Source organism: Rhincodon typus, chromosome 9, assembly GCF_021869965.1.
Source record: "Rhincodon typus isolate 14 chromosome 9, sRhiTyp1.1, whole genome shotgun sequence".
NCBI lineage: Eukaryota > Metazoa > Chordata > Chondrichthyes > Orectolobiformes > Rhincodontidae > Rhincodon > Rhincodon typus.
The window spans coordinates 10245466-10272825 of NC_063340.1; the positions used below are offsets into that span (position 1 = coordinate 10245466).

General features: G+C 37.4%; 1 protein-coding gene across 1 annotated transcript in view; it reads left to right on the plus strand.

Moving 5' to 3' along the window:
• gpcpd1 (glycerophosphocholine phosphodiesterase 1) overlaps positions 1 to 21100 on the plus strand; it is a 43661-nt gene extending 22561 nt beyond the window's left edge. Inside the window, exons 7-16 of the mRNA XM_048600977.1 lie at positions 3997 to 4051; positions 8393 to 8485; positions 10104 to 10181; positions 14755 to 14794; positions 15567 to 15628; positions 16065 to 16130; positions 17271 to 17407; positions 18351 to 18486; positions 18596 to 18756; positions 20046 to 21100. Coding sequence (XP_048456934.1) covers positions 3997 to 4051; positions 8393 to 8485; positions 10104 to 10181; positions 14755 to 14794; positions 15567 to 15628; positions 16065 to 16130; positions 17271 to 17407; positions 18351 to 18486; positions 18596 to 18756; positions 20046 to 20289 — 1072 coding nt within the window. The 3' untranslated portion in view covers positions 20290 to 21100. The remainder of the gene's footprint in view (positions 1 to 3996; positions 4052 to 8392; positions 8486 to 10103; positions 10182 to 14754; positions 14795 to 15566; positions 15629 to 16064; positions 16131 to 17270; positions 17408 to 18350; positions 18487 to 18595; positions 18757 to 20045) is intronic.
• The last annotated feature ends 6260 nt before the right edge of the window (positions 21101 to 27360 follow it).

The following is a 27360-nucleotide window of genomic DNA, read 5'->3' on the forward strand; positions in this document are numbered from 1 at the left end:
CCATTCTGAAAAAGATCCCTTTATCCCTACTTGGTCTTCTGTCAACTAGTCAATTTCCTATCCATGCCAGTACCTTGCCCCTCACATTAAGGGCTCTTATTTAATTAAGCAGCAGAATTTGGGGCTGTTTCCCTTGGAGAGAAGACTTCAAGGAAATTTGAAAGAAGTTTTAAAAATCATGAGTGTTCTGAACAGAGTGGATAGTGAGAAATTGTTCCCACTCAAACAGATCTAGGAGCAGAGGGAGCTGTTTAAAGAGGGAAATGTGAGGTGAGGAGGTTAAAAAAAGGCTTTTACACTGTAAATAAGGTGAGGTATGGAATATGCTAAACGAGAAAAGCTTCGACAATCTGAAGCACAGTGGGACTTGGTCCTAGTTCAGGATTCTCTTAAGGTTAACATTTGGAATATTTGAGAGCAGTTTTGGGTCCCATATTTAAGCAAGGATGTGCTGGCCTTGGAGAGGATCCAGAGGAAGTTCACAAGAATGATACCAGGAATGAAGGCTTGTCATAAGAGGTGCGTTTGAGGAATCTGGGTCAGTACCCAATGGAGTTTAGAAGGATGGGGAGAGGGCTCATTGAAATTTATAGAATACTGCAAGGCCTGGATAGAGTAGATGTGGATATCTGGTCTGCATGGACAAGTTGGACAAAAGGTCATTTCTGAGCTGTATGACTCCACTCTATTTGTATTCTGAAACCAGTGTTCAGCTAACTTTATTGCTCAGCTGAATTAATGATTAAAAACTGACGTTAATCCACTACTTTTATTAATGTAGGTGGTGCAAATTTAAATGTTAAAGCTAAGCATATAAATTATTTTTGATCTCTGTCAGAATGGGTCCATATTGAAACCAAAAATTTTATTTTGTTTAAAGTAATCATGATTGCTATTAGTAGGCCTAAGTTGCTCTGAACTCTGAATAAAATATTGCATCTAGATGTACTTTGCTGGCACAATGTGATTTCCAACTTGTTTTGTCAGTCTTTTTTTCCAATGTTGATTTTTTTTTTTAAAAATAACTTGTTTACAATCCATGGCAGCATCCCTTTCTTATCTGTCTAATCTCCACCCTCTCAATCTCTTCAGATGCCCGCACTCCTTTCATTCTGACCCCATGTGCACCGCAGGTTTAATCACTTCACCATTGGTGGCTGCACCTTTGCTTGCCTTAGTGTAAAGGTCTGAAATATCCTCCCTACACTTCTCTGTCTCTTTACCTCGTTGGTTTCCTGTAAGATACTACTTAAAAAAGAATCATCTTGACCGAGCTTTCAGTCAACTGATCTTATCTGGCACAATGTCATACTCGGCTTTATAATGCTCCTGTGAAATGCCTTAGACCTTTACTGTTTTAAAGGTGTTGTATAAATTTTGATACTACATTTGTGATATTGTTCTTTGGAAACTGGGTTAGTTATTTGACCTTGTGCAGTCTTTAAGCATTTCCAAAGCTTCTTTCTGAAAATGTCCAATCTGTACAACATTGTCTTCTTTTAATTTGAGTAAATTTCAAACTAATTTTTTCCTTACATTATGATGTAACTGTAATATTTATTGTGGCTTTCTCTAAACCTGTTTGTTTTAAATCTCAGTATAAACATATTCATTGCCTGCTAGTGCTCAAATATTAATTAAAATTATTAAATATGTCATTCAATCAAACAAGTTCGTCATTTTTATAATCTACACAAGCCTATCCAACTTGTTCTTTTTCTAAGTTAGTTATCGTATTCCTTTATTCCATCCATCTTGTTTACCTAGCTTTCCTTTCAAAAGCATTTATGGTGATCATCTTGGCTGTAAGAAAATCCGAAAAGGATACAAAACACATGGCATCATATGACACAGCTACGACGGCTCTGGCATATTGACATCTTCAGCCCCTTTAAATGTGTGTTTAGCAAACATGAGGCTGCTTCTATACTTCATTCCTCTTGACTGCCACATTGCCTCTTAATGCAAATAACAATAAAGTTGCCATAGTCATACCAGGCCGTAAGACTGTTTTCTCATTAGAAGGAGAGCGAGACTAATGACTGGTGGTTTAACCTGAGGGTCACCACGCCTCAGACGAGAGGAGAGGTTGAGAATGAGAGTCCTCATGGTGTGGGAATTGAACCCACGCTATTGGTATCACTCTGTATCGCAAAAGAGTCATCCAGCCAACTGAGCTGACTGGCCAAGGACAGCATGAAAGGCATTTCTACCTGTGGATGTGGAGCTATGGGAGCAGCAATTTGTTCGTACTGTTGCTGGGAGAGAGAATCTGGACAGGGTTTTTTCTTAAAGTTTTTTTTAAAAATTAATAGTGATTAGGTGTCCCTTCTCTATTCCTCCCATTATCTGGGTTGTTCACCTCTGTCTTCATTCCTTCGTCTCTTCTGCTTTCCCATCACCATTGGTGTGGGTGTGCAATTACATTGCAATATATTTGCTGAGATATTTTTATTGTTAATGTAGATTTAGAAAGAAAATATGGAAAGCTTAACTCCAGAATGGGGATTGAGTTGTTTAGACTTGCGTGTATGATTCCTGTCTTGTAACCTCACTTTATATAAAGGCAATGCTGAGAACTTGGGCAGGAGTCCTACATATTTGTTTGTATAGTGCCTTAGTTGAGAGCTCTGGCATTACAAGTAAAATGCATGGTCAAGTTTTACTGTAGCACTTATTATAGAGTCATACAACACGGAAACAGACCTTTCAGTCCAACTTGCCAGCGCCGAGCAGATATTCTAAACTGATCTAGTCCCATTTGCCACAATTTGGCCCATAACCCTGTAAACCCTTCCTATTCATGTACCCTATCCAGATACCTTTTGTAATTGTACCCACCTCCTCCACCACCTCTGGCAGCTCATTCCATGCACACACCACCCTCTATGTAGAAGAACCTTAGATCCCTTTTTTAAATCTTAAACTTCCCACTTAAACCTACGTCCTCTAGCTTTAGACTCCCCTCCCTTGGGGAAGAGACGTTGGCTGTTCACCCTGTGTGTATTCCTCTATGATTTTATAAATTTCTGTAAGGAGCTGAAGTACCTGAAGGAAACCTTTTGGTTTCCACTCTACCCAACCATGGCCTGTCTCTCCCATCTGCTACAATCAGACCTTTCATCTCCCCAGCCCGATCCCCTACCACCACCTCTCGTCTGGGGAGGTGTTTTGTTTGTCTATCTGCCTGCCCCCATTATTCTTTGTTCCCTCCTGCAGTGCCCTGTCTCCATGCAGTCTCTAAATTCTTCACTCAAATTGTGCCCTGTCTCCTCCCCTACAGTCTCTCACCTTTCGTTGTCCCTTTTCCCTCCATTAGGGTCCCTTTCCTCACATTCGCACGCGCTCTCACTTTTGACCTCCGGTGATGTTTTGGGTCCAACTACCCCATCCTCAATCCATTGTTCAAATTATTATTTGCCCCCCTTATCCCTTCCTCCGACTATCTGATCTAATTCCTTGCAAGACAACTCTCTACCCAATCCCTCAAGTCTAATCCCTTGCTTCCTCCTTCCTCCTAATTACCTCAGTCAGTACAAGAGGATTCATTCTTGGTTGCAGCCTTATGCCATTATTTTTCCACCTGCCATAGCTGGGCTGACTTTCAATTTGGTCAGCTGCTGGATGGAAAATGGAAGGAAGAAATTAATTTCTGTCAGTTAAATTCAAAATGGCCACCATGTCTTTGTGGATTTTCCCTTTACTGCCACACTTCCCCCACCCTACATCTTTATTGAAACAATCATGCAAAATTTTTTTAAAAACCTGTTACTTTCCCTAAATAATAAATTCTTTGTTTTATATTTTTGGTGGTGCAACAATATAATTTATTTTTTCCTGAATATTTATCGGTTTCTATTTTAAGTGCACATGTATTGCCTGTTAATATTGGGGAACTAGATACTAGGTTATTTCGCCTTTTGATTCCTGAAATTATTAACTGTATGTAGACATCATTGTGGTTTCACTGTGCTGATTTTCCTCATTCTGTTTTAGCCTCGCAAAAGTTCGAGAAAACACAATAGCCTCCTTCAAAAATGCCGCCAGTCACGTATGTAATACGAAAACTCTGCTGTTCAGATATGTGACTCTCAAGGTCATGATGAATAGTTTCCTTAAATTATTAGAAGTAATTTATTGGAACAAATGGCCCCTGTGATGTTGATGACTTGTTAGACTGTAATTTATGGAGTTAAATTTATGGCGTAATTTCAAATTTATAGGTTTCAATATAGGTATTAATGTTTTTTTTCAAACAAATGGTTGACATGAAAAGCATATTTTAGATCCTGAAAGGATGAATGAAATTGAGCAAATGAATAACTTGCCACCTAAATGAGTGGAAAATGAGTTACCACTATTAGATATGATGAATGGAATGGTCTATGTTTCCTTTTTCTTGTGTTCTTGTATTTTAATACCTTGTTTTATAATGTTCCAAGTTCTTATTTCCTTGTTATCAGCAGCAGTTTGAACAGAGCGAGGTCACACGAGTGAGATAAATTAACACAGATTTTTTGAGATGATGGTTCAGGGATAAATATTGGCCAGGAACACTGGAACACTTCCTATTCATTTTCAAATAATGCCAGAGGATCTTTTACATCCACCCAGCAAACAGGCAGTTCTTGATTTGATATCACATCTGAAAGCAGTGCCTGTAACATTGTAGCACTAAAATGCCGAGTTGTATTATGTGCTCAAAACTTAGGAGTGGGATTTGAATACGTGACTGCCTAATTGAAAATGTGAGTGAGCTGCCACTGTGCTAAATTTGACATTTTATTGGCTGATTTATTGCTGAAAACCTTGATTATATCTTGAGCAATTCTAACTTTAATGCTATCCTAACCCACCTCCATTCTTTACTTCCACAAAATTTCAGCAAGCTCTTCATGCATGTATTCTTTCCTTTGTCTATCTTCATGACTCCAGATTCTGTGCACAAAATCGTTAGCTTAATGTTTTTAGTCATCGAGATTTATCCTTGTACATCTTCCATCACTTACACTAAGCTTTTGGTTATCACTTCCTAATCTACCCTTTCTCATTTAACATTCTTCCTCTGACGAATACTTTGGAGCATTCTTTTTACCTTAGAGACATCTCATTAATATCTTGTATCACTGAAGTTATCAGAACTGACGATTGATTTCCAAGATTATTCATGGTATTTGCTATTAGTGTGCTGTGGACTGCTTTCGTATGATCGATTCTCACTCAACATCTACCTGCAAGTTAAAGATTGTTGCACTTGCCAATCTTTTTGATTGTTTAACCTATGTTGATGCTTTCCGGTTGTTCTGCTCTGAACTGAAGTAGTTGGAATTTCCTTTCTTGGTGTGTGCCTCCTGTTTGATTCTTCTACTCTTCGGAGAAGATTTTAAGTACCACGCTTCATTAGTGGCATGCAATGTTAAAAATAGTAGTGCCCAAGCGGCTCTTCTGTTAAAGTATACAGCACAAACCCCATTATCCATATCCCAAGCATCTGGAATTGTCATGTGATCGTCTCCATGTGGGGAGGGGCACAGGATTCTTAAGGGACTTGTCAGGGTACGTACTGAGAGGATGTTTCTTTTCATAGGAGAGTTTGGACCAGAGTGCCTAGCCTTAGAATAAGTGGTGCCAATTCGAGATGGAGATGAATTTTTTTGAGAGTTGACAGCCTTTGAAAGTCCTTGACGCTGAGACTTGTGGGGGCAGAGTCTTTATGTATAGTTGAGGCTGAGATAGATTCTTGATCAGTAGGGGAATCGAGGGTTATGGGAAAAGGGCAGGAAAGTGGACGTCATGAGTGTCTGATCAGTCGTGATTCTTTTGAATGGCAGAAGCTCGAGGGGGCCAAATGGCCTGTTCCTGTTCCTATTCCTATTTCTTGTGGTATCTGAAATTAAGGGGAATTCTGGATGTTTGGGATCTCGATAACATAGACTTTACTGGTATTACCATTAGAAGCGAGTAATGGATCAGATGCTTTATTATTATTAAAGCTATTTCAGGACTTGCCTTATTGATAATGACAGAGTGACCTATTGTGGCTAGATATACTGGTATTTGAGCAGCCCTGACAGCTCGTTTTTAAAATATATTTCATCTTGTGGGAGTGATGAGTTGAGTTCTGTCAGCTGCCACTAGTATTTCTCATGTAACTGGCAACGCCTTTCCATGTGCATACTGGATACTGGGGACAATACTGTATTTTAATTTGAATGTTGAGCAATCTTCAGAAAACGAAGAATGAAGTTTTTTTTATTTATGCTTTTCAGGCTGTAAATTGGACGCAAGTCTTAAATATTTAAGTATAATTAGGTTGCCATGTGTCCATTATTGGCATGGTGTCTTCTAATCATGTTTTAAAGGCAATAATTGTTAACTGCCAATTATGAGTTTAAACGTCAGATTAATAAAAGTTTTTTGGCAGTGCTATAATTTTTACAGTGGGTCCTCTGACTATAGTATTCTTAAATAGTGGAGAAAGAAATTTGTAGGAATATCAAATAACAGCCATGGAACTAAAATTAGTTTTCAGGAGTTTCAGTGATGATCTTTAACAACATTGACCATATGCTTACAAAATTTTAATGTTATAACCTTAACTCTTCACCAGGAACTAGCCTAGGAGTAGCAACAATTTTTTATGAAAAACAGAAACACTAGACCATAAATGTAGCATTCCTTTTAACTAACCTATAATGGAGAGTGATCACATTTAAAAGGACCTAGATGAGTTAAAGGAAATGAACACAAGAATTGGTTAATTCACCTCAATATTTTGAGGATGGAAATGATTTTTGTCCAATTATACTGTCGGGGGCACCTATTCCTATTTGTCTCCTGTTTTATATCCTATTTTGCACTATTCCTATGCAATAGTGATCACCTGATGGAGTCTTTTGAAATATGAATTGGTTTCTGTGTGTCTTTGCTTTATTTGAGGAATTACATTCCAAATTGTCATTTTAATTTTGGTTAAATTAAATTGCATTGTATTGAAAGGCAGTATGCGTTATGACTTTGCATGTTTCCTGATTGTGTCAGTTTGGCTCAGCAGGTGAGTCTTTCATTTATGAAACTTAGGTTGTAGGTTTATTCCTTCTCTGAGATTCGAACATATTATCTAAGGAAACACTGCAGTTGAGTTCTGAGGAAGTGCTACATAATTGACAATGTTGTCCAGCTAAAACATTAAAACAAGCTTCATCTAACTGTTCCAGTTTCTCAAGTAAGCAGTAACAGAACGTTAATAGAAACCTTTTTGGCAGGGCTCTGATGTGCAGTGGGGACTGGATGCCCAATTCATGTATCTCAAGGCTAGCATGTAGGTACAGCAAGTAAGTTGAAAAGGTAATAGAATATTACTGTTTGTTGCAATTTTTAGAGAATTTATTTGCAGTTTAGAGAAGGTTTACTAGATACAATCTGAAATGGTGGGTTGTCTTGTGAGGAAAGATTGGACAGATTAGGCTTGTAACTGCTGGAGTTTGGAAAAATTAAATGGCAATTTGATTGAAACTCTACAAAATTGAGGGTCTTACACTCTAGGTATGAGAGGATTTCTTTTTGTGTGGGAGAATCTAGAACGAGTAGTCACCTTTTAAAAATAGGGAATGCCTATTTCTTTCTCAAAAGCAGGTGCAAGTCTAAAGACTCTGTCTGTTTTTTTGGCAGAGTGGATTCTTGGTCAGCAAGAGGGTGAAAACGTTTCATGGGTAGGCAGGAAGTGGATCTGAGACTACAATCAAATCAGCCATGATCTTATTAAATGGCAGCGAGGGCATGATGAGCCAAATAATCTAGTCCTGCACCTAACTCATTCAGATGTACATTGACGTGCCTGTCATTCTTCTGTTAATTATCAGCAGTTCAGTTGCACTGATCCATTGTTTTGTGCAAAATGCTACCATGTTTATTTAAGTAACTGATTGGGGAAACATTGAAGCATTTATGAGACAAGATAAGACTTGTTTAAATAGTACTTTCTCCCTGTAATTTTTTGGTTGAGCCATTGGTGAGGTGCTGAATTGAAGCTAGATATTTCACTGATGGGAGGAGAAGTCAGGCATCAAAAAGTTATAAGAGAAGGAAGGGAGAAAAATATATTTGAAAATGAGGAAATTAAGGCAGCTTCTACATTTGAAGGGCTTAAATTTGGATATATATCTTGCTGAGTATCTGAAGTTGTGACGATGCATGCTATTTGTCACCATAGGAACCGTGTAGGATATAGATTGACCAGATGTTTCAATCGCTAAACTTTAACCGATTAAGTAGAAATCAAAATTTATTGAAAGCTTTTGCAAACAATCATGAAACTGATAAATTGATTGCAGGACTTGAATACCATCACTACACTTTCTAGAATATAAGTTATGTATTTGATTTCTTTCAGGGTGCTGCCTTTGTAGAGTTTGATGTCCATCTTTCAAAAGACCATGTTCCCATTGTGTACCATGATCTCACTTGTTGTATATTAATGAAAAAGGTATGCAAAGTTTCTTTTCTTGACCTGTCTGTGTTTGAGAAAAAGATACCAGCTGATAACATTGGAAACTGTATGCCTGCATTATATATTATGAACACTGCCAAATCCTGTGAATTTCATTTCATGTTGGTACTAAAGATAGAAGCTTTCTGGGTTACTATTTTTTTTTACCTTGTGTGAAATGTACCTATGCAGCTTGAAGTTACTGAGTTCACTTTTTTCTTTTGATAGGAAATTTTAAAAATATATTTTTGCTAAGGAAATTTTCTAGGTTCAAAGCTATGAAAGGGCAATAAGCTCTCTTCTGTATTTTTGTTGGTAGGCCTGATTTTCATTGTAGCATAATGCATTTAACATTCTTCAGGGTAACTTGTTGACTTGACTTTTGAGGTAACAGCCACTTTCTGTTTCCTCTTTTGTGCATGAATCAGTTTCAGTTTTTTGTGACTGTTACAGACCCGAGAGGCTTGTAATTTTTCACTATTTCGGGAGGCCTGCTAACTCCTTTAGTTAATGACATTCATTGTTCATTCTGCAAAACAAAATCAGAACGATGCTTCTCAAGCGGATTAAATCCATTTATTTTGATTTTTAAATTTAAGTGACAATCTTTTGTTTCTGATGAAAGGTAATTGATCTAAAATGTTAACCCCATCATCTTATATGTACAGATGCTGCCTTACCTGCTGAGTTTAGAAATGAGGAAAATGATGCAGGATCTAGCAATAACTTGACTCATGGTGTTGAAGTGTATTTATTGTGCAGAATACAGGTTTAAGTGTAACCCAGAAAGATGAGAGCTAAAGTATTCTTGGTGATGACTGTGAAGTTTGCAAGAAATTAAAAATAATTTTGCTGTATTCCCCAGTGACAGCCTATACAGTAAAATTGCCTATAACTTGACCATCATTGGAAATTCAGTCTGGTATGAATATGGGAATGTCACTAAATGCCAGTAATGCTCTGAGGTTTGAAGGAAGCTTTGGCCTGAATTCCAGTGTATTTGCTGTTGACACTGGGTGGAAAAAATAGAATGTTTTACTTAGATTTCAAAACGACAATCATTAAGAACTGTGAAGCGACTTGTATTTAATATTTTGAGAGTGTAGCGATGGAAAGAAAGATATGCTAGACTGACCCGAATGAATATAATGAAACAGTGCAGCACAAATAATAAACATGACAGCAGTTGATTAAAATCATTTACTAATCAGTTTCATGTCAGAGCACTAATGAGTAAAAGCTTCTTCAACCTGAAACATTCTGTAAAGGAGGGCACTTTTCTTTTTGAAAAGTTAATATTTTGACTTTGAATTCTTTCCTCTTGCCTGTGCTGGTGAAAACGTAGATGCAAGTATTCCAACTGCATTTGATGTTTTGGAAATTTATGCAACATTGATACCCCATTGAAAAATCATTATACACTTTTTAATTCACTCGCAATATCACTACAAAAGTGTTCCTTTAAGTGGATTCTGTTTTACATTTAGTGGTAGTGTGATTTCCATGTCTTTAATTGTTATGATTCAACTATTTTTAAACTTTTCAATCTTCTGTGTCAATAGTTCTGACTTTTTTGTGATGTATTACTCATGTTTCCATTTCTGTTTGTTTTCAGAAAATGGACAAAGAATCTTCAGAACTATTTGAAATTCCAGTAAAGGAACTTACGTTTGAGCAGTTGCAGCTACTAAAGGTATAATGTAATATAGTCAAGAATATCTACAGTACCATGCATTCCAGTTATATATTTAATGACAAACAGAAAGCAAGGTATGCTAGATTGGTCTGGATTAATATAATGTAACAGTATAACACAAATAATAAACACTATTGCAGGTGTTAAAAATCATTCGTCTATCGGAAAGCGACTCTGATGATCCTGGAATGTTCCAAACAGTTCAGTCAACTAAGTACTTTTTTGTAGGATAATTGCCATTCTAATGTTGGAAATGTGAACGTGCTCATTCATAGAACATAGAACATTACAGCGCAGTACAGGCCCTTCGGCCCTCGATGTTGCGCCGACCTGTGAAACCAATCTGAAGCCCATCTGACCTAAACTATTCCATTATCATCCATATGTGTATCCAATGACCACTTAAATGCCCTTACAGTTGGCGAGTCTACTACTTTTGCAGGCAGGGCATTCCACGCCCTTACTACTCTCTGAGTAAAGAACCTACCTCCTGACATCTGTCCTATATCTATCACCCCTCAATTTAAAGCTATGTCCCCTCGTGCTAGCCATCACCATCCGAGGAAAAAGGCTCCCACTGTCCACCCTATCTAATCCTCTGATCATCTTCAGGGGCAATATTCAGAGCCAGGTGCCTTATGACAGAAAGTGCTGAAAACTCCACAGTTCTGGCAACATCTGTGGAAAGAAAAAAAATTGAAGTTTTTTGAATCCGGTGACTGTTCTTCAGAACTACTGGCATCAACACTTGTTTTCTGTTTCACTTCAAAGCAGTAGTCTTAGCCAGGAGATAACAGTACTAGGAGAAAAGTATGGATTAAAAGGTAGTTTTGCATTCACTGAGCCCCTCTGACATAATGTGTGCAGTGATCGGCATGCCAGTTTAGAATACAGCATTGACTTCCAGTTTCAGAAGTTGGTTTCACTTCAGACCTTGGAGGCTGTGAGCAAGAAAAAGAAGTTAGAGGGAACAGCGATTAGAAGCTTAAATTATTTAGAGAAACATTTGCTGTAGAGATGTTGGAGTAAGGGAAAATTCCTTTCGAATACGAAAGGAACAACAAAACTGTTGAACCATTCCAATCTTCCCATCAGTTCACTAATGAGCAAGATAGCACTTTTTCTGGGTTTTGGCATATGGCTGAAGCAACGAAAATGAATATTACCATAACGCTATCTCTCACCGTGGTCAACAGATTGGATAAATCCATGTTGCAGGAACTGGTAAAAGTTTTGAAAGGGCAGTGTAGTGCTGTAAACAGTCTGTAAACTTTATTTAGCTTGAAATACATGCATTTGGAAAATGGCCTCTTCCAAATTGTTTACGCACCTAGGTACTGCTTGTAGAACTTCAGATTACCGGTTTTTGCTGTTCAGCATCAATTATGCTATGCTAGTCACGTTTTGTTTAGTGCTGTAAAACAACCCTGAAAACTTTCATTCTGGCTATGCATTGCAAATCAAACTCTCCGAGGTGACTTTATGGCTTACAAGGTTACAGGCTGAAATATGAATAAGTGTTTTATCGCAGTGCGTTTGAAAATCAGTTTTTATTTTCTTCTCCTGATTTGCTCATTGAGTGAGCCAGTTAATTGTAGGAGTCTTAGCAGCAATATAATAACATGCAATATTAATGAATATTGGTGGAATTATTATTTCTTTCAACTAGATAACTAAAGCTACAGACAAATTCAAGTTTATTTACCGTTGGGTGTACTCAATCTAAACTTAACCATTTAAGTTTATAATTGTTTGGTTGCGCTTACTGTTGTGCGAAATGGTACATGCTGTGACCTTGGTTAGGAACAGTAGGATAGAATGTCATTTCTATTGTCTGTTTTATTCACTATCTCTACATACTGTTTACTGTTTATCCGCTCCCCTACCCTACCTTCTGCATAAAAAACAACTTTTCCTAGTTGCCATCAGTTCAGAGGAAGGGTCACTGCACCCGAAACGATAACCCTGATTTTTCTGCACAGATACTGCCAGACCTGCTGAGCTTTTCCAACAATTTCTGTTTTTGAAACTTAAATCTAATCTTGGCCATCTTAAATGAGTTTTATGTTTACGTTCCAAATTGCTGAGAAAAGAGATATGGTGTTAAAGCTTTGCCTCTTGCACGCTTCAGACTGACACAAGTAAACTAATTTTCAAAGGGAGCAATTCATACTATTAGAGAGGTTTTGGGTTGGTTTGCAAATTGATATTGGTCAGTTGCTATGCTCAATGTAATAGGCAGTTATTGACTTTAGTTCAATTCAGAAGGTGAAATGCCTGGACATCCTTTTTCCTGTTTATGAATATATGTAGGTTCCAGCGAGCAATGTGACTCATTGTGAACTTGTATTAGTACAACTTATGGTACTTTTGGAATTGTTCAGCAAGTGTTGTTAAATCTCTGAGCTGAATGTCATTGGCTTGATGTTAGCATCAATGTCCCATCTGTAATCCTGAATATTATCAAGTGTCTGATCCAGTGGAACTTAGGTGTAAAACGTGTGAGAGAATGGAAATTAGAGGATGAGTTTCTCTCACTTGTACACTTGGTGAACAGTTATCACTTTTCCCCAAATACAGTGCTGTAGGCCTGGCAGCAAGTCGGATAATCACTAGACCATAAGACATAGGAGCAGAAATTAGGCCATTCGGCCCATCGAGTCTGCTCAGCCATTCAATCATGGCTGATAAGTTCCTCATTCCCATTCTCCCACTTTCTCCCTGTAACCCTTGATCCCCTTGATAATCAAGAACCTATCTATCTCAGTCTTAAATGTACTCAACGACCTGGCCTCCACAGCCTTCTGTGGCACTGAATTCCATAGATTCACCACTCTCTGGCTAAAGAAGTTTCTCCTTACCTCCGCTGTAAAAAGTCTTCCCTTTACTCCTAAGGCTGTGCCCCTGGGTCCTAGTCTCTCCTACCAATGGAGGCATCTTCCCAACATCCACTCTGTCCAGGCCATTCAGTATTCTGTAAGTTTCAATTAGATTCCCCCTCATCCTTCTAAACTCCAATGAGTATAGTCCCAGAGTCCTCAAACGTTCCTCCTATGTTAAGCTTCTCATTCCTGGGACCATTCTCGTGAACCTCCTGTGAACCCACTCCAGTTCCAGTACATCCTTCCAGAGATATGGGGCTCAAAATTGGACGCAGTACTCCAAATGCGGCCTGACCAGGGTCTTGTAAAGCCTCAGGAGTACATCCCTGTTTTTATATTCAAGTCCTCTCAAAATAAATGCCAACATTGCATTTGCCTTCCTGACTACTGACTCAACCTGCAAGTTTACCTTGAGAGAATCCTGGACTAGAACTCCCAAGTCTCTTTGCACTTCAGACTTCTGAATTTTCTCCCCATTTAGAAAATAGTCCATGCTTTTATTCTTCTTACCAAAGTACATGACCTCACAGTTTCTCACATTGTACTCCATCTGCCACTTCTTTGCCCACTCTCCTAACCTGTCCAAATCCTTCTGCAGCCTCGCCACCTCCTCAATACTACCTGTCCCTCCACCTATCTTTGTATCGTCTGCAAACTTAGCCAGAATGCCCACAGTTCCTTCATCTAGATCATTAATGTATAAAGTGAAAAGTTGTGGTCCCAACATTGACCCTTGTGGACATCGCTTGTTACCAGCTGCCTTCCTGAGAAAGACCCATTTATCCCCACTCTCTGCTTTCTGCCAGACAGCCAATCTTCTATCCATGCTAGCACCTTGCCTCTAACACCATGGGCCCTTATCTTACTCAGCAACCTCCTGTGCGGCAACTTGTCAAAGGCCTTCTTAAAGTCTTGGCTCTCCTTGGTCTATCCTGCTGATTACTTCCTCAGAGAATTCTAGCAGATTTGTCAGGCATGACCTCCCCTTGATGAAACCATGCTGACTTTGCCCTATATTGCCATACACTTCCAAATATTCAGAAATCTCATCCTTCACAATAGACTCCCAAAATGTTACCCACGACCGAGGTTGGGCTAATCGGCTTGTAATTTTCCGTCTTTTGCCTTACTCCCTTTTTAAACGAGGTGTCACATTAGCGATTTTCCAGTCCTCTGGGACCCTCCCTGACTCTAGCGATTCCTGAAAGGTCACCACTAACGCTTCCACTATCTCTTCAGCTATCTCCTTTCTACCATTTGGTAGCTGTGCAGTAATATGTGGCGTGCAAAACCCAGAAGCTGAGAGGAATTTTCATATGACTTAATAATTTAAATAAAATTATTTTTCAGGGTGATTTATGGTACTTGCTTTTCTTTAAAATATTGCACGCAGTTATTTTATGTGAAGCCACTTATAAGCAAGACCAGAAGGCTGTGAAGTGAAAACTTCTAATCATTCAGCAGTGCCTTATAACTTGTTACAGCCTAAAAAGATTTTGAAGTCTTCATTTTACATAATATGCAAACATTATGCGCGTGTAAACAAGCCTGCATGTTTATACTTGTACAGACAAAGTTATATGTTGTGACAATGTTTAGAAGTATGGGCACAACAGTGAACTGCTGCAGTCGTACTGTCATACATAACAAATAAGTGACACAATCACTTACCACTTTTATCGTTTCAGTTGGCACATGTGGCTGCTTTGAAGGTGAATGGCGATAAAGGTACATATAGACTTGAAAAATTTCCAAGCTTCCACATGTCATTGTGATGTAATAATAATTACAGTATTGTATTTTGATATCTTTTAAGAGCTATTTTGGGATAATCTTCAAAATGACAATTTAGAAGTGTTCTTTTTAAAGCAGTTTTTAAAAGTTTGCTTAATTCTTTCGTGAGTAACTTGCAGTTCTTTTAATGTGAATGACAAGACTGACTTTGCCTTGAATTTAGAAGTATTCTTTTGATTTTTCTATCTTAGTCTATTTTTGTATATAAATTAGGGATGAGGAATGCAAACCTTGTTCTGTGAAATTTTTTGAAAATATTACACTCAAATAAATGTGTATTTGACCAAATGTTAGTAGTCATATTACCACGGCTGTTGCTGGTTTCTTTAATGCCGAGAAGTATTGAAGGTCAGCAGATCTTAAACTGGGAAAATAAAGCCTTGTAAAATTCATTAGTTTAAGTATGGTATGTTTAGCTTTATTTAACCATTGTGCTTATCCATTAGTCAGTAAGAAGGTATTCAATTTCATTTCAGAGATAGTAGGAACTGCAGATACTGGAGAATCTGAGACAACAAGGTGTAGAACTGGGTGAACACAGCAGGCCAAGCAGCATCAGAGCAGCAGGAAAGGTGACGTCAGCTTTCCTGCTCCTCTGATGCTGCTTGTGCTGTGTTCACCCAGCTCTACACCTTGTTGTCTCTCATTCAATCTCATTTGTTTGTTTTTAAACTTGCTTAAGTTCTTCAAATTTTTAATTCCTCAGAAAATTCAATGGATGATGAAAATGACGCTTCAGAAAATCAACCATTTCCTTCCTTGCAGCAGGTATGCAATTTATCAAACAAGATGTTGATTATGTAGAATATCCAGTAGGTGACTTTGAAGCACCATTTTCATATTTTGATCCTGTGTTAACGCTAACCCCTCTCTAACCCTATTGCAGAGGTTTACATAAGAGTTGGGACGTTATAAGTGAGTGGAATAAAAATGATACGCTACTTATTGGCAGTATCTTAATTTAGCCATCGATATTTCATGGTTAGGGTCTTTTTTTTTAATTCATTAAGAATTATGGTGTTGTTCAAACCCTTTCTTTTGGGGCAGTAATGTTTTTGCATTTTCAAGTTCTATCCACTTATGCAATTAATGGCCTATTTTAATTGGTTATTGCTATGAAGTATTTGTGAAATTTCCATTTTTTTTGTGGGTCAGATAATATTGATGCATTTTAGCTTGAAGCAAATATTGTTTTGTTTTTAAGGTTTTAGAATGTGTGCCTGAACATATTGGATTTAACATTGAAATTAAATGGCCTTATCAACAAAAGGTAAGTCGCATAGCCTCAGAGTTGTAGCATTAAGAATAATCTTTGTGATGTGGTAGGTGCAGCAGTCTAGTTGGCATATTTGGAGTATTAACATAATTTGCTGATGATGGGTTCTAAGACAGCCTTTCACTTTCAAAGATTGACACATTTGCTCATTCTTGCTTGTCATTTATTTTTTGAGTAATTGGCATTGTTGAATTTCATCAGACTGGAAAGGAGAAGGCCTCAATCTGTCACTAGGTACAGTGAATTAACAAGTATTGGTATAGTTTAGCTCCGTCAGTACCACTGTTGCCTCTGACTTAGGCAATTGTGAGCTCAAATCATAAATAGATAATTTAGGATACTTATCCATTCTGGTGCATGTTAGAGGTGGTATTTTTATGGCTTTTTTAAAAACTTATTCACGGGATGTGGGCTTTGCTGGTGGGACTAGCATTTATGGCCGATCTCTCATTGCCCAAGTGGCAGTTAAGAGTCAACCACATTAATCACATGTAGGCCAGACTAGGTGAGGACGACAGATTTCCTTCCCTAACGGACATTAGTGAACCACATGGGTTTTTCCAATTGACAACGGTTTCATGATCATTAGACTGTTAATTCCAGATTTTTTTCTTTTTTTTTTTGTTGATATCAAGTTCCACCATCCTAATACCACTAGGCCATTATTTGCAGAGTGACTATACTGACCATTCATTCTTGCATCATTTACTAACCACTTCTATATCTAGACTTGAGATTATATCTTCAAAATTATTTACCCTATAGGGATGTTAATTTAAAATATTAACCCAATAGGCACAGGGCTGTAGCATGAAATTTATCACAGTTCTGCACAGTTTGCTTGAAATAAGCAATTTTGTTGCAGGACCTTTTGAATTGCTGGTATGGCATTCTTCTATCATGGGATGAAGAAATTGTCAGATATATGTACAGCTTTGTTTAGTTTACAATAAATTATTGGCGTGGCTTGCAAGTTATTGCAGTTTTGGATAAAGGTTACTGCGCCATATATGGTAGACCATTGTATTGGAAGTTTCACTTTCTGTCACGTTTGTTTGTCAAACTTTGTTTTTAACTGCATTATCTGTCAATCGAAACAAGACAAAAATTATTTATGCTTTCACCTGTTAATAGGATGGTACCTGGGAGGGCAATTTGCCAACTTATTTGGACATGAATGAAGCTATTGATGTAATCCTAAAATGCACTTTGGAAAATGCATCTAAGCGAAGAATAGTGTTCTCCTCATTTGTTGCAGATGTCTGTTCACTGTAAGTCTATTTTTTTATTTTTGGGATTAGTATTTTTACCTTTACATTGCAATATTCTGATTGTTATGATATCTGCAAATATTTAAGAAAAACAATTTTTCCCTCCCGTTACCTTTTTCGATAATGTCTACATTCCTTCCTCGTTGTTCTATAAAATCACCAGCCATCTGCCCTGCTTAAGCATTTAAGTTTCTCTCCCAGTGGACTGCAGTCTGATTCCTGACTTTGTCCAATATATCAAGACCCACATCCTGTACACTTGGAGCAGATAGAAAACAGGAATACTGGGGTGAGGGAGGGAGAGGAATTCATAACTGCCCAATGCAATTCGCTGTGTGACATTAGATTTGGGTTTGAAAGTGGCCTTGTGATGCCACAGTCCACCTACCCTGTTGCTCAACTGTTTCATGCAAAATGTAGGCAACATCCATTGACTTGAGTTAATAAAAGTGATAAGATTTGGTGACTGAAATGAAAAATTGCTTGGGTGTAATGAGATAGTGCCTGAGATTTTGATCAAAGAGTGTAGTGAAAAGATAAAAGCTAAGATGCTATATTTCCAGCTGTATCTGATGAATCACAGCATCAACAATTAGAGAAGCAATGCATTTAAACAGACAAGGTGGCTCTCAATTTCATAGACTAAATTGATCTTGTTTAAAACTCGTTAACCAGTTCTGAGAGTTTAATAAGTTTGAAAGCTTTTGCAATAACATCATAGTCTCACTGCCAACTATTCCTGCTACCAGTAGTACAATATGATATAATAGCAACATGATCTGTGCCTATGACTTGAATACTCAAAAGTCTCAGTAAATTAAGTTCAAGGCGCCGGATATTACTATCTTTTTCCCATTAGTCCTCTTAACTAAAACAGCAAAAAGGGAAGTGCAAATATTTTGGTTCTCCTAAAGTTAAATACTGATCAATTTTATCCTTCTAGGATCAGGCAGAAGCAAAACAAGTATCCAGTTCTTTTCTTGACTCAAGGTTATTCTAACATCTATCCTGAGCTTATGGATCTCCGCTGCCGAAGCACACCAATTGCAATGAGTTTTGCACAGTCAGAAAACATTCTGGTAGGCAGTGGTCCTGTACCTAAGCAGAAGAATTACTGTCTTGGTATTATGCTTTCAAATAACATGACCTTTTTCTGCTGCTTAAAGCTTTTTTGTTTTTGGTTAAAAGGGAATCAATGTTCACACAGAGGACTTGCTACGAAACCTGGATTATATCCAGCAAGCCAAGTCAAGAGATTTGGTCATTTTTTGTTGGGGTGATGATACTAATGAGTCTGAAAACAGGAGCATACTGAAGAAGAGTGGAATTGATGGGCTCATCTATGATAAGTAAGATCAAAGCATACCCATTTGAATTGTGCTAAACTGTATGTTACCAAATGAGAAAATCTGTAAATACATGTCAGTGGAAAGAAAAGATCTTTATTGTTTTGACATGTTCAGAATATGGTGTGTTGTGGGTAAATCACTGCAAACTACCTTCAAATCTCTCAATCAAGCCCTGAAACAATGATGGATTTAAATTTTATTGCATGTGGCAACCAAAATAAGACCCATTGAGTAAGCAAGTTAAGCCTCTCAACTCAACTTGGCTAACACCCAACTATTGGTGGAATTTAGCTATGATTCCAATCAAAAAACATGTCTGAGGAAGTACCCAGGGTTTGATCCTTGTGCAGGGTTGCCTTCAAAGTTCTACTGAGAGTTCTAAAGTTGCTTTCTTACACAATTTTCTCTTTCAAGTTTGTGGTGTGACATTGATCCTTTTGATTTTTTTTTCGTTCCCCCAACATTAATTACACTGTGGAGACCTCAAGTCTGTAGCTTGCCACCTTATCGGAAGTAGCTCCCCTGCTCCTTGTTACATTTGGTGTTAGCTGTCTGTTTAAAACAGCCTGTGCTTCATTTAATCCCTTTACTTCAGGAATATGCTTCTGCAGGCAGTCTTCATTGCTCATTTATCATGAGGCAGCAGGTTATCAAGGAGTGTTGCTTCCTGTCTCCCATGAAACAGCTTGTTTATGTCGGTTTGACTCCTTCCCAGGGATGGTTGGTTAATAAAAACTGAAAGAACTGCCGATGCTGTAAATCAGGAACAAAAAGAAAGTTGCTGGAAAAGCCCAGCAGGTCTGGCAGCAACTGTGAAGGAAAAAACATAGTTAACTTTTCGGGTCCGGTGATGCTTCCTCAGAACAGAGCAAGTTGTGGTCAATATTGAATAGTAAAATAGGCTTGGTACTGTTTTTTGTTCCTTTTTTCCCTTCCTCCTCCCTTTCATTAGTGGGTTGTTAAGCTCAAATGTAGTGTTCTGAAAATCCATAACACAGCATATATGCTGGGGATTCAGAGATTCTGGTCGTCTTATTCAGCTATTTGCTCTTGTTACCAATTTTGCTGATGTTACCCAGCAGGGTAATGAAACGTCTGCGGAACAACAAACCAGCTCGGCGAGCCAATCAACCTCAACATTCCACAACCCGAGCTACAAATCTACTCCAAAACCTTACCAATTAAACTATTGGCTTCTGAATTTAACGCATGTTTCTTGCAAACAAGGTAACTGGGAACATTTTAAACGTGCTCTAAATTTGTTGCAATTTTTTTTTTGTTTTAAATAGGATCTGTGACTTTGTACTGGGACAGACAAATATCTTCCAAGTAGAGGAATTTGAGGAACTGAAACAACAATTAACAGAGGAAGTATTTGTCAATTGCTCATGTCCTGATGACAGCCATTTTGATTGTCAGTCAACTCCGGTGAACAATTTCAATGGGAACAGTTATCCAAGTGAAATAAAAAGCTGTGAGCAGGAAGCATTCAGTGCAGAATCTGACTCAGGGCAAAGTTGTAGTTCATTTTGATCTGTCCACCATTCTTTGATTCTTCCATATTTTAATACTAGATTTCCTTTTTTCTCAGTCCATGGTGGCATGAACAATAATTTAAGTCTCTTTGTCTCTTTTTTAAAAAGATGTATTGATATACAGTTCTTTGGGAAAAATAGCTTTTTATTTTGTAATACATTAATGTGCCATTTAAATTCTATTATGGTTGGGGGCATTTGCATGACGCATTCACATCAATGTTTACATTATACATTTATTCTGTTACCTTCCATCGTTTGTGCAGTGATTTCAGATTTGAGTATATACAATGCAATTTTGATTTTTTGTTTCTATTTTGGGTGAGGAAAGCTCAAAATTACTTTTACTAGAAGCTAACAAATGGAAAAGAAAGTAATATCTTTGCTATAATCAAAGCACAAAATGAACCCATTACTTCCTTTGCCATTAAATGTGCTTCTTATGAAACATCATGATTACTTTAGATTTTTCTGACATATTTAGATGATCAGAAATATGTAAGGTATTTCGAGATAGAGGCCAAGTGTTTATTTGCATTGGCTGAATTATTTTTTTATTTTAGATAGTGTAAAAAGCTTATGCCTGGTTGTTACAAGTCTCTGTTGGCCACGCAACAAAGCTGTTAATATATCTATATTTCTCATTTGGATGACAAGTGCCAACTATGGTTCTCATTGTATTAATCAAGTATTGGCTTTGATAATGTATCTCCTGGGATGCCTGTTGTATAAATGAGCTAATTAATGTTACAAGGAACAAAATTATGTAATGAAGTAGTAACTGCATTATTAAAGTATTATAAAAATAATCTTGTAGTTCAAATATTAGTGTGTAAAGAAAATTCTGCGGTTTTCATTTTCTGTGAAATCCATAAGACAATACTTGCTTGTTTTGGCAACCACACAAATAGATGCAGCTGCAGTCACCAATTTTTTCATAACATTGATTGCTATTAAAATATTCTGTTTTAAGAATGTTGAAAGTCACGTCTATCATAATTTATAATGTAAAATTGAAAAGCGATGTGCATGTTAGCATGGAATTGAAAGAATAATTCAGCTTTGAAATGTTAAGTTCCATTTTAGCACACTTATTTCTCTTAAATAAGTGAAATGCTGCAACATACTGTTTTGTGGGCCAGTGCATGCAGCTCCTCAGCTTGTTTATGATGCTGAATACTTCAGCTGTGTCTTAAAAGAAACGTTGCATACAATTTTGATTTCTATAAATTAACATAAAAGATGATCCACAAGTTGCAGAACGTGTTAATAATTTATGATTAGTGGTTGATGCGACAAATTGGGCGTAGATTCTAATAAAATGAGCAGTGAACAAAACTTGAATAATTTGAAAACATTGTTCATTCTCAGGGTGGATTAGACTTTACCACTACACACACCTGCCAAATTATCCCATTTTTAACTAATACCTAGTATTAAGTCTAGATTTCCATGACAATATCTTACTTATGTTTTGATGTTTGAGGTATCATTGTATCTCTTAGTGTGCCTTCACTGGAAACCGGGTTCTATGTGCACAATTCTATCAAGTTTGGAATTTAAACACTTTTAACTCAATAATGTTAATGGAACTGGGAGGTATGTTTGCAGTTGTATTATGGGAAGTGCAACGTTCTTCAAAGTAGTAACTTGAGTACCAATTACAGTAAATACTATTTGATTTGTCTGTTACTGTAAATATCAGTCAGTATTATTTCTTAATCATTTTGCATCCTTAGTGAGGCTTTCAGCTGCTCAGCATCTGTACATCTCTTCTCTATCCCTCCCCGCTTTAGAAACTAGAATCTGTTTCAATAGAAATTGTATTTCTGTAAAACACAGCACCTGAAAGCAAATATTATGGTGTGGATATTTACAGTTACTGCAGAGGTGTATAGTGTCTAAAGCTAGCAACTAGTGTCTTTAAATATTTGTGTAGAAAGATAATCCAATCAATAGCTGACTGTACATATTTACATCTTTCTTACCTTTTAATCTTTCAACCACTATGCATGAAAAGCAGTTTTAGGGATCTCAGTAAAAGATTTAAACTGTCTATATATACTCAGGAAACATGTATTCAGTAGCACTGATTAAGCTTAACATCTTGCTTGTCCTAACTGTTATACTTAAGTGTGTACTTAATGTAAAATAAAATCATGGCTAATTATGCCATGTCTTAAATGAGGTAAAAATATACATTTCCGGGTTTCTCTAATTGCCTATACATTCCCCTGTACACTTTTCTTTTGCACCACCATTGGCTGCCATTCTTCTAGATTCAAAGCTTTGGTGTTTCTCTGCATAGCATCTTCAATTCTTTTCAGATGTCCATTAGTGTCTAGCTCATTGGTCAAACAATCTGTTGTGTTATACTCCTGCAGAGCATTTTTGGATGTTTCTAAATGCCAAAATTGGGGCTGGGGTTATTGGTACATTGCTTATGTTTGTCAGTAGAGGCGGAAGAGAGTACATAGAGCTGACTGGACTGAGCAAAGGAGCCATCATTGCTTTGGCATGTTGGCTTGTTTCCTGTGCAGAAATTAAATTTGTCTATATTTTAATCATTTCAGAAATTAGTGTTTGCATTTTCTACTATTGAAAGACTTTTTTCTACAATCAACATTTTATTTTTGCGAAGCAAACTTACTCGGCTGCAGAAAGACCTGTCTCAGCTCATATTTCAAAGTTGAGTATAAGTTAAATGCCAACATAAACCAGTAGGTATGCAAACAGTACAATTTTTGTTTTAAAGACTAAAACATTCAAGTTGTTAATACTTATTGTTTGGTTCACTTACTGCTATTTACACATTCTCACTTTGAGATTTGCCTTCAGTGCACAAGTCATAGTTCAGAGCAAACATATTAATTGAATCCACCAATGGAAGACACCTTAACTTTAATTTTGGGTCCCCTATATTCTGAGCAACTTTTTATCTTTGGAACCTTATTTTCAGAAACCAGAATTTCAGTGTTCGTATAATATAGATTTCTTTTCAAAAATGGTCATATGCTTCTTGGTTTTTTATTTTTTGTGGGAGGTGGGTTCTGCTGGCTGAGGATTTATTGCCCTTCGTTGGTATTGTAAGTCTGTTTATTAGATTATGTTGTTTTCCATGTTCTTATTTCATTAGTGGCAATGATGTTCACTGGTTTAAGAAAATGTCATTTGGAAAATATTTAACATGAATATGTGTGCATAAAATATTTCCTGACAAATTATGTAATGCTATAATTTCAAAGGTGCTGTCATTGGATATGAAATTCAAACATTTTAAGCAAATAGACAAATCTTTTTTTGTCTGATATTCATAAATGCATCTTGTTTGTCTATAAGCTGCACATCCAGCATAATTTTACAGTATCCGAAGTCTTGGTAGTGTGCATGAGAGCAGCTTAAAAGACCAAAAAAAGGCTTCTTATAACCCTCTTCTCCTCTCTCCGCTTCTCTTCCCCCCCGCCCCCGCCAATATTTAAGCACCTAGGATTGTAAACTATTTGCAGAAGTAAATATTCAATTATTACCTAATTCAATATACATAACACCTATTTATAAAATGCATGCAATTTCGTTCAATTAGGTAATTTTTTCTCGCTAAATGAAAACTTAGCTTCAAAGAATGCATCTGTGTAAATAACTCCTGCTAATGACTGACCAATCAGACCTTTGGACAAATAAAAGCTTTCAATGGCTCACAAGTTAGTGACTAATGCATCTTTACGCCAATTGTTCTCTGCCAATTGAGTGGCCAATGAAAATATTACTGCCTTTTTTTCTTTAGTTATTCCCTCCTAGGCCTCTTGTGATGCTGTGGTAGTGTTCCTACCTCTGAGCCAGGAGGCCTAGATGCAAATTTATCTCCTCCAGAGGTGCGTAATACTCCTGAATAGGTTTATGAAAATATCTAGCTACCCTTACTGCTGAATTAACTGGGCAAAACCTAATGTACTTAAAGGCTGACTAGGCCCTGGACCTGATTCTTTGTATTCTGCAGCCTTAAAACGAGGAACTGTAGAGGTAGTGTTGCTTGTAATCTTCAGAAATTCCCTAGATTCGGAAAAGGTTCCAGAGAATAGGAAAACTGTTAATGTCACACTAGAATAAAAATTTATGCATACCATATATACTTAAATACATCACTGAAATCAAGGAATGTTTGAAGGCACTAAATACGAAAAAGCATGATCCTGAAAAATTCCTGATTCTAATAATGAAGATTGATGCTCCTGAAGTATTTATCTGACTGCTCATCTACTTTTCACATAATGTCCTGTTTGCAGAATTCAGGACAGATCATATTTGGCCAGTTACAGCCCTATCAATCTGCTCTCAATTGTTAGTAAAGTGTCAAAATTGTACTTAATCAGCAGTAATCTACCTATTGCTTCTCATTTTGGGTGCCTCTAGGTTGCTCTACCCCAGACTTTATATCATTGGTCCAAACCTGGACAAAAAAATTTAATCCTAACAGTAAGTTACATGCCTTGACAACAGGCCAACATTGAAGCCAATGGAAATCGGAAAAACTTATCCGCTGATCGGAGAAGTGGAGCTGACATAAAGGGAAATGGTTGTGGTTGGGTGTCAATCACCTAGATGTCGCTGTAGCAGTTTCTCCATAGATATTTTAAAAATAAAGCTGTTCAGAGAGATTATTACACAAATCTCAAATAGGTGGGGTTTCAACCTTGGCCCAGTAGTAGGGGACTACCACTGTACCAGAAAAGCCCCTTATTTCCTCAGCGTAGTGTCATAGGCTTACCATTTTCAGCTGGTTTGGCAATGATCTTCTCTGCCTCCAACAGCTGCAACCCCCCATCCCCACCCCAACCCAGAATAATATGTGTGAAGTAGGAATATTTGCTCATGATTGAACAGTCTTCAGTTGTATTCTCAACTAAGGAATGTAGCAAGATTCTCTCATTCAAATTTGAACGTAAGTGGCATGTAATATTGATACACAAAATGTGAAATGACCTGCAGCAATTTATCAACACCTTTTCAAGGACAAATGAGAAAGGCAACAGAGGCCAGCCTTGCCTATGAAGCTTGCATCCATTGTAAGGTTAGAAATATCAACTGTTTTCTCCATAGATGTTGCCTGGCCTGACCTGAATATTGACAACAATTTGGAATTTTAAAAATGTAACCTGCCTACATAAGTTAAGAAAAGGATGTACTGGCACTGGAGGGGGTGCAGAAAAGGCTCCCTGAATGGATTCTGGAGTTGAGAAGTTTGGCTTATGAGAAGATATTGAGTAGAATGGGAGGGAAGTCTTATAGAAACATAGAATTCTGAAGGGAATAGGTAAGTTAGAAGCAGAGAAGTTGTTTACACTGGCAGGTGAAACTAGAACTAGGGGGCATAGCCTCAAAATAGGGTGTAGCAGATTTAGGACTGAGTTGAGGAAGTTCTCTCAAAGCATTGTGAATCTGAGGAATTCCCTGCCCAGTGAAGCAGTTGAGGCTATTTTGTTGAATGTTTTTAAGGCAAAGATAGATTTTTGAACAGTAAAGGAATTAAAGGTTATGGTGGGTGGGTAGGTAGGTAAGTGAAGCCAAGTCCATGAAAAAATCAGTTATGATCTTATTGAATGGCAGAGCAGGCTCAACGGATCAAATGGCCTACTCCTGTTTCTTATGGTCTTTAGCATGACGATACTATGGCTTTAAGAGTTATGTTTTGTCCTGGGTTTTTTTAAAATAGAGAGGTTTGAGAAATTGGCTTGGAACAGAGCACTCATTGCCTATCAAGTTAACACCTTAAAAAAAGGCCTTGGGTTTTTTAAAAATTTAGAACAATAGAAACAGCAGGAACGAGTAGAGTCGGGGTCCCACAGAACCAGGATTTTAGTTTAGATTTCAGTACTTGTTAGGGTTTAGAAGTTGGCTGTTGAAGCTTTTACATCACCATTGCTACAGCTAAATGTTTGAGTTCTCTCTGCCAGAATTTTCTCAACGTTCTTTCCTTCTGAATTGGAGAAACATTGCATGCGAGACAATCTATTTTACTGAATTTGCTTTTGTCAAAGGTGTGATTTTGGGATGTCACTATATCGAAACAGTTGCTGTTTAGTAGTTAAATAATCTAGTAGTTAAATAATCAGTTAAGTTGCCAATAGGTTTGTTATTCCGATTCTTTCTTTTGTTTGTATTTTAATTGGAGATAAGAATAATGTGTGTTTTGCTTAAAGCTGAGTAGGGTGACAAATTAAATCTGGAACCCACCACCTTACACTTCCATCTAGGCTATATCCTTCATATACTTGTAAGAGGTTTGTTCTGGTCCATAACATAGGTCTTTGCAGTTTTATGGTGTTATTCTGCTGCATCTGTGCTATGCTAACCCCGAACTGTGGTACTACAAATGAGCATCCCACCAATACTCCAGAACTGAGGAAGAAGTTAAAAATCTTTTGAATTTGAATTTCAATTCCATCTCTTGCCATGGAGAAAATATTCTGTAGTTCTTGACAAATTTCTGACATTTCCTGCTTTGAATTCCATCTGCTATAGTTTTGTCCCAATTAATTGGTCTGAATGCTTCTTTAAAACTTACAAACCTATCCACATTTGGTATTTCTGAAAATTTGTGTGTTGATTCTGAACTTGCGTACTGCTTATGTACTGAAATTCTGATGCTTTTTTTGCATTATTACTCTGCATAATTTAAAGCTGAAACTCCTGTCCAAATTCCTGTTGCATCTCCTCTGTCAGGGAATGAAACCTTTTTTAGTCCTCATCTCTCTCCTTTCACTTCCAACCCATGTGATAAGATTACCTCCAATTCCACATGTCCTCGTTTTTGATAATTGTCCAGTGCATCACAATTGAGCTTGAACCTACTCTCCAATAGCCATAACATCCCTTTCAGTAGGATTCACACAATTGGGAGTACAAGTTGAAGAAAGTTTCTTTTCCCATCCCAATCAACTGAGATGAAGAATTCTTTCACCCAGAGAATGGTGACCCTGTGAAATTCTCTCATAAAGAAGGAGATAGGTATAGTCTTTGGGGCTAAAGGATCTGGGGAGAAAATGGCAACAGGGTACTATTTTGGGTGATC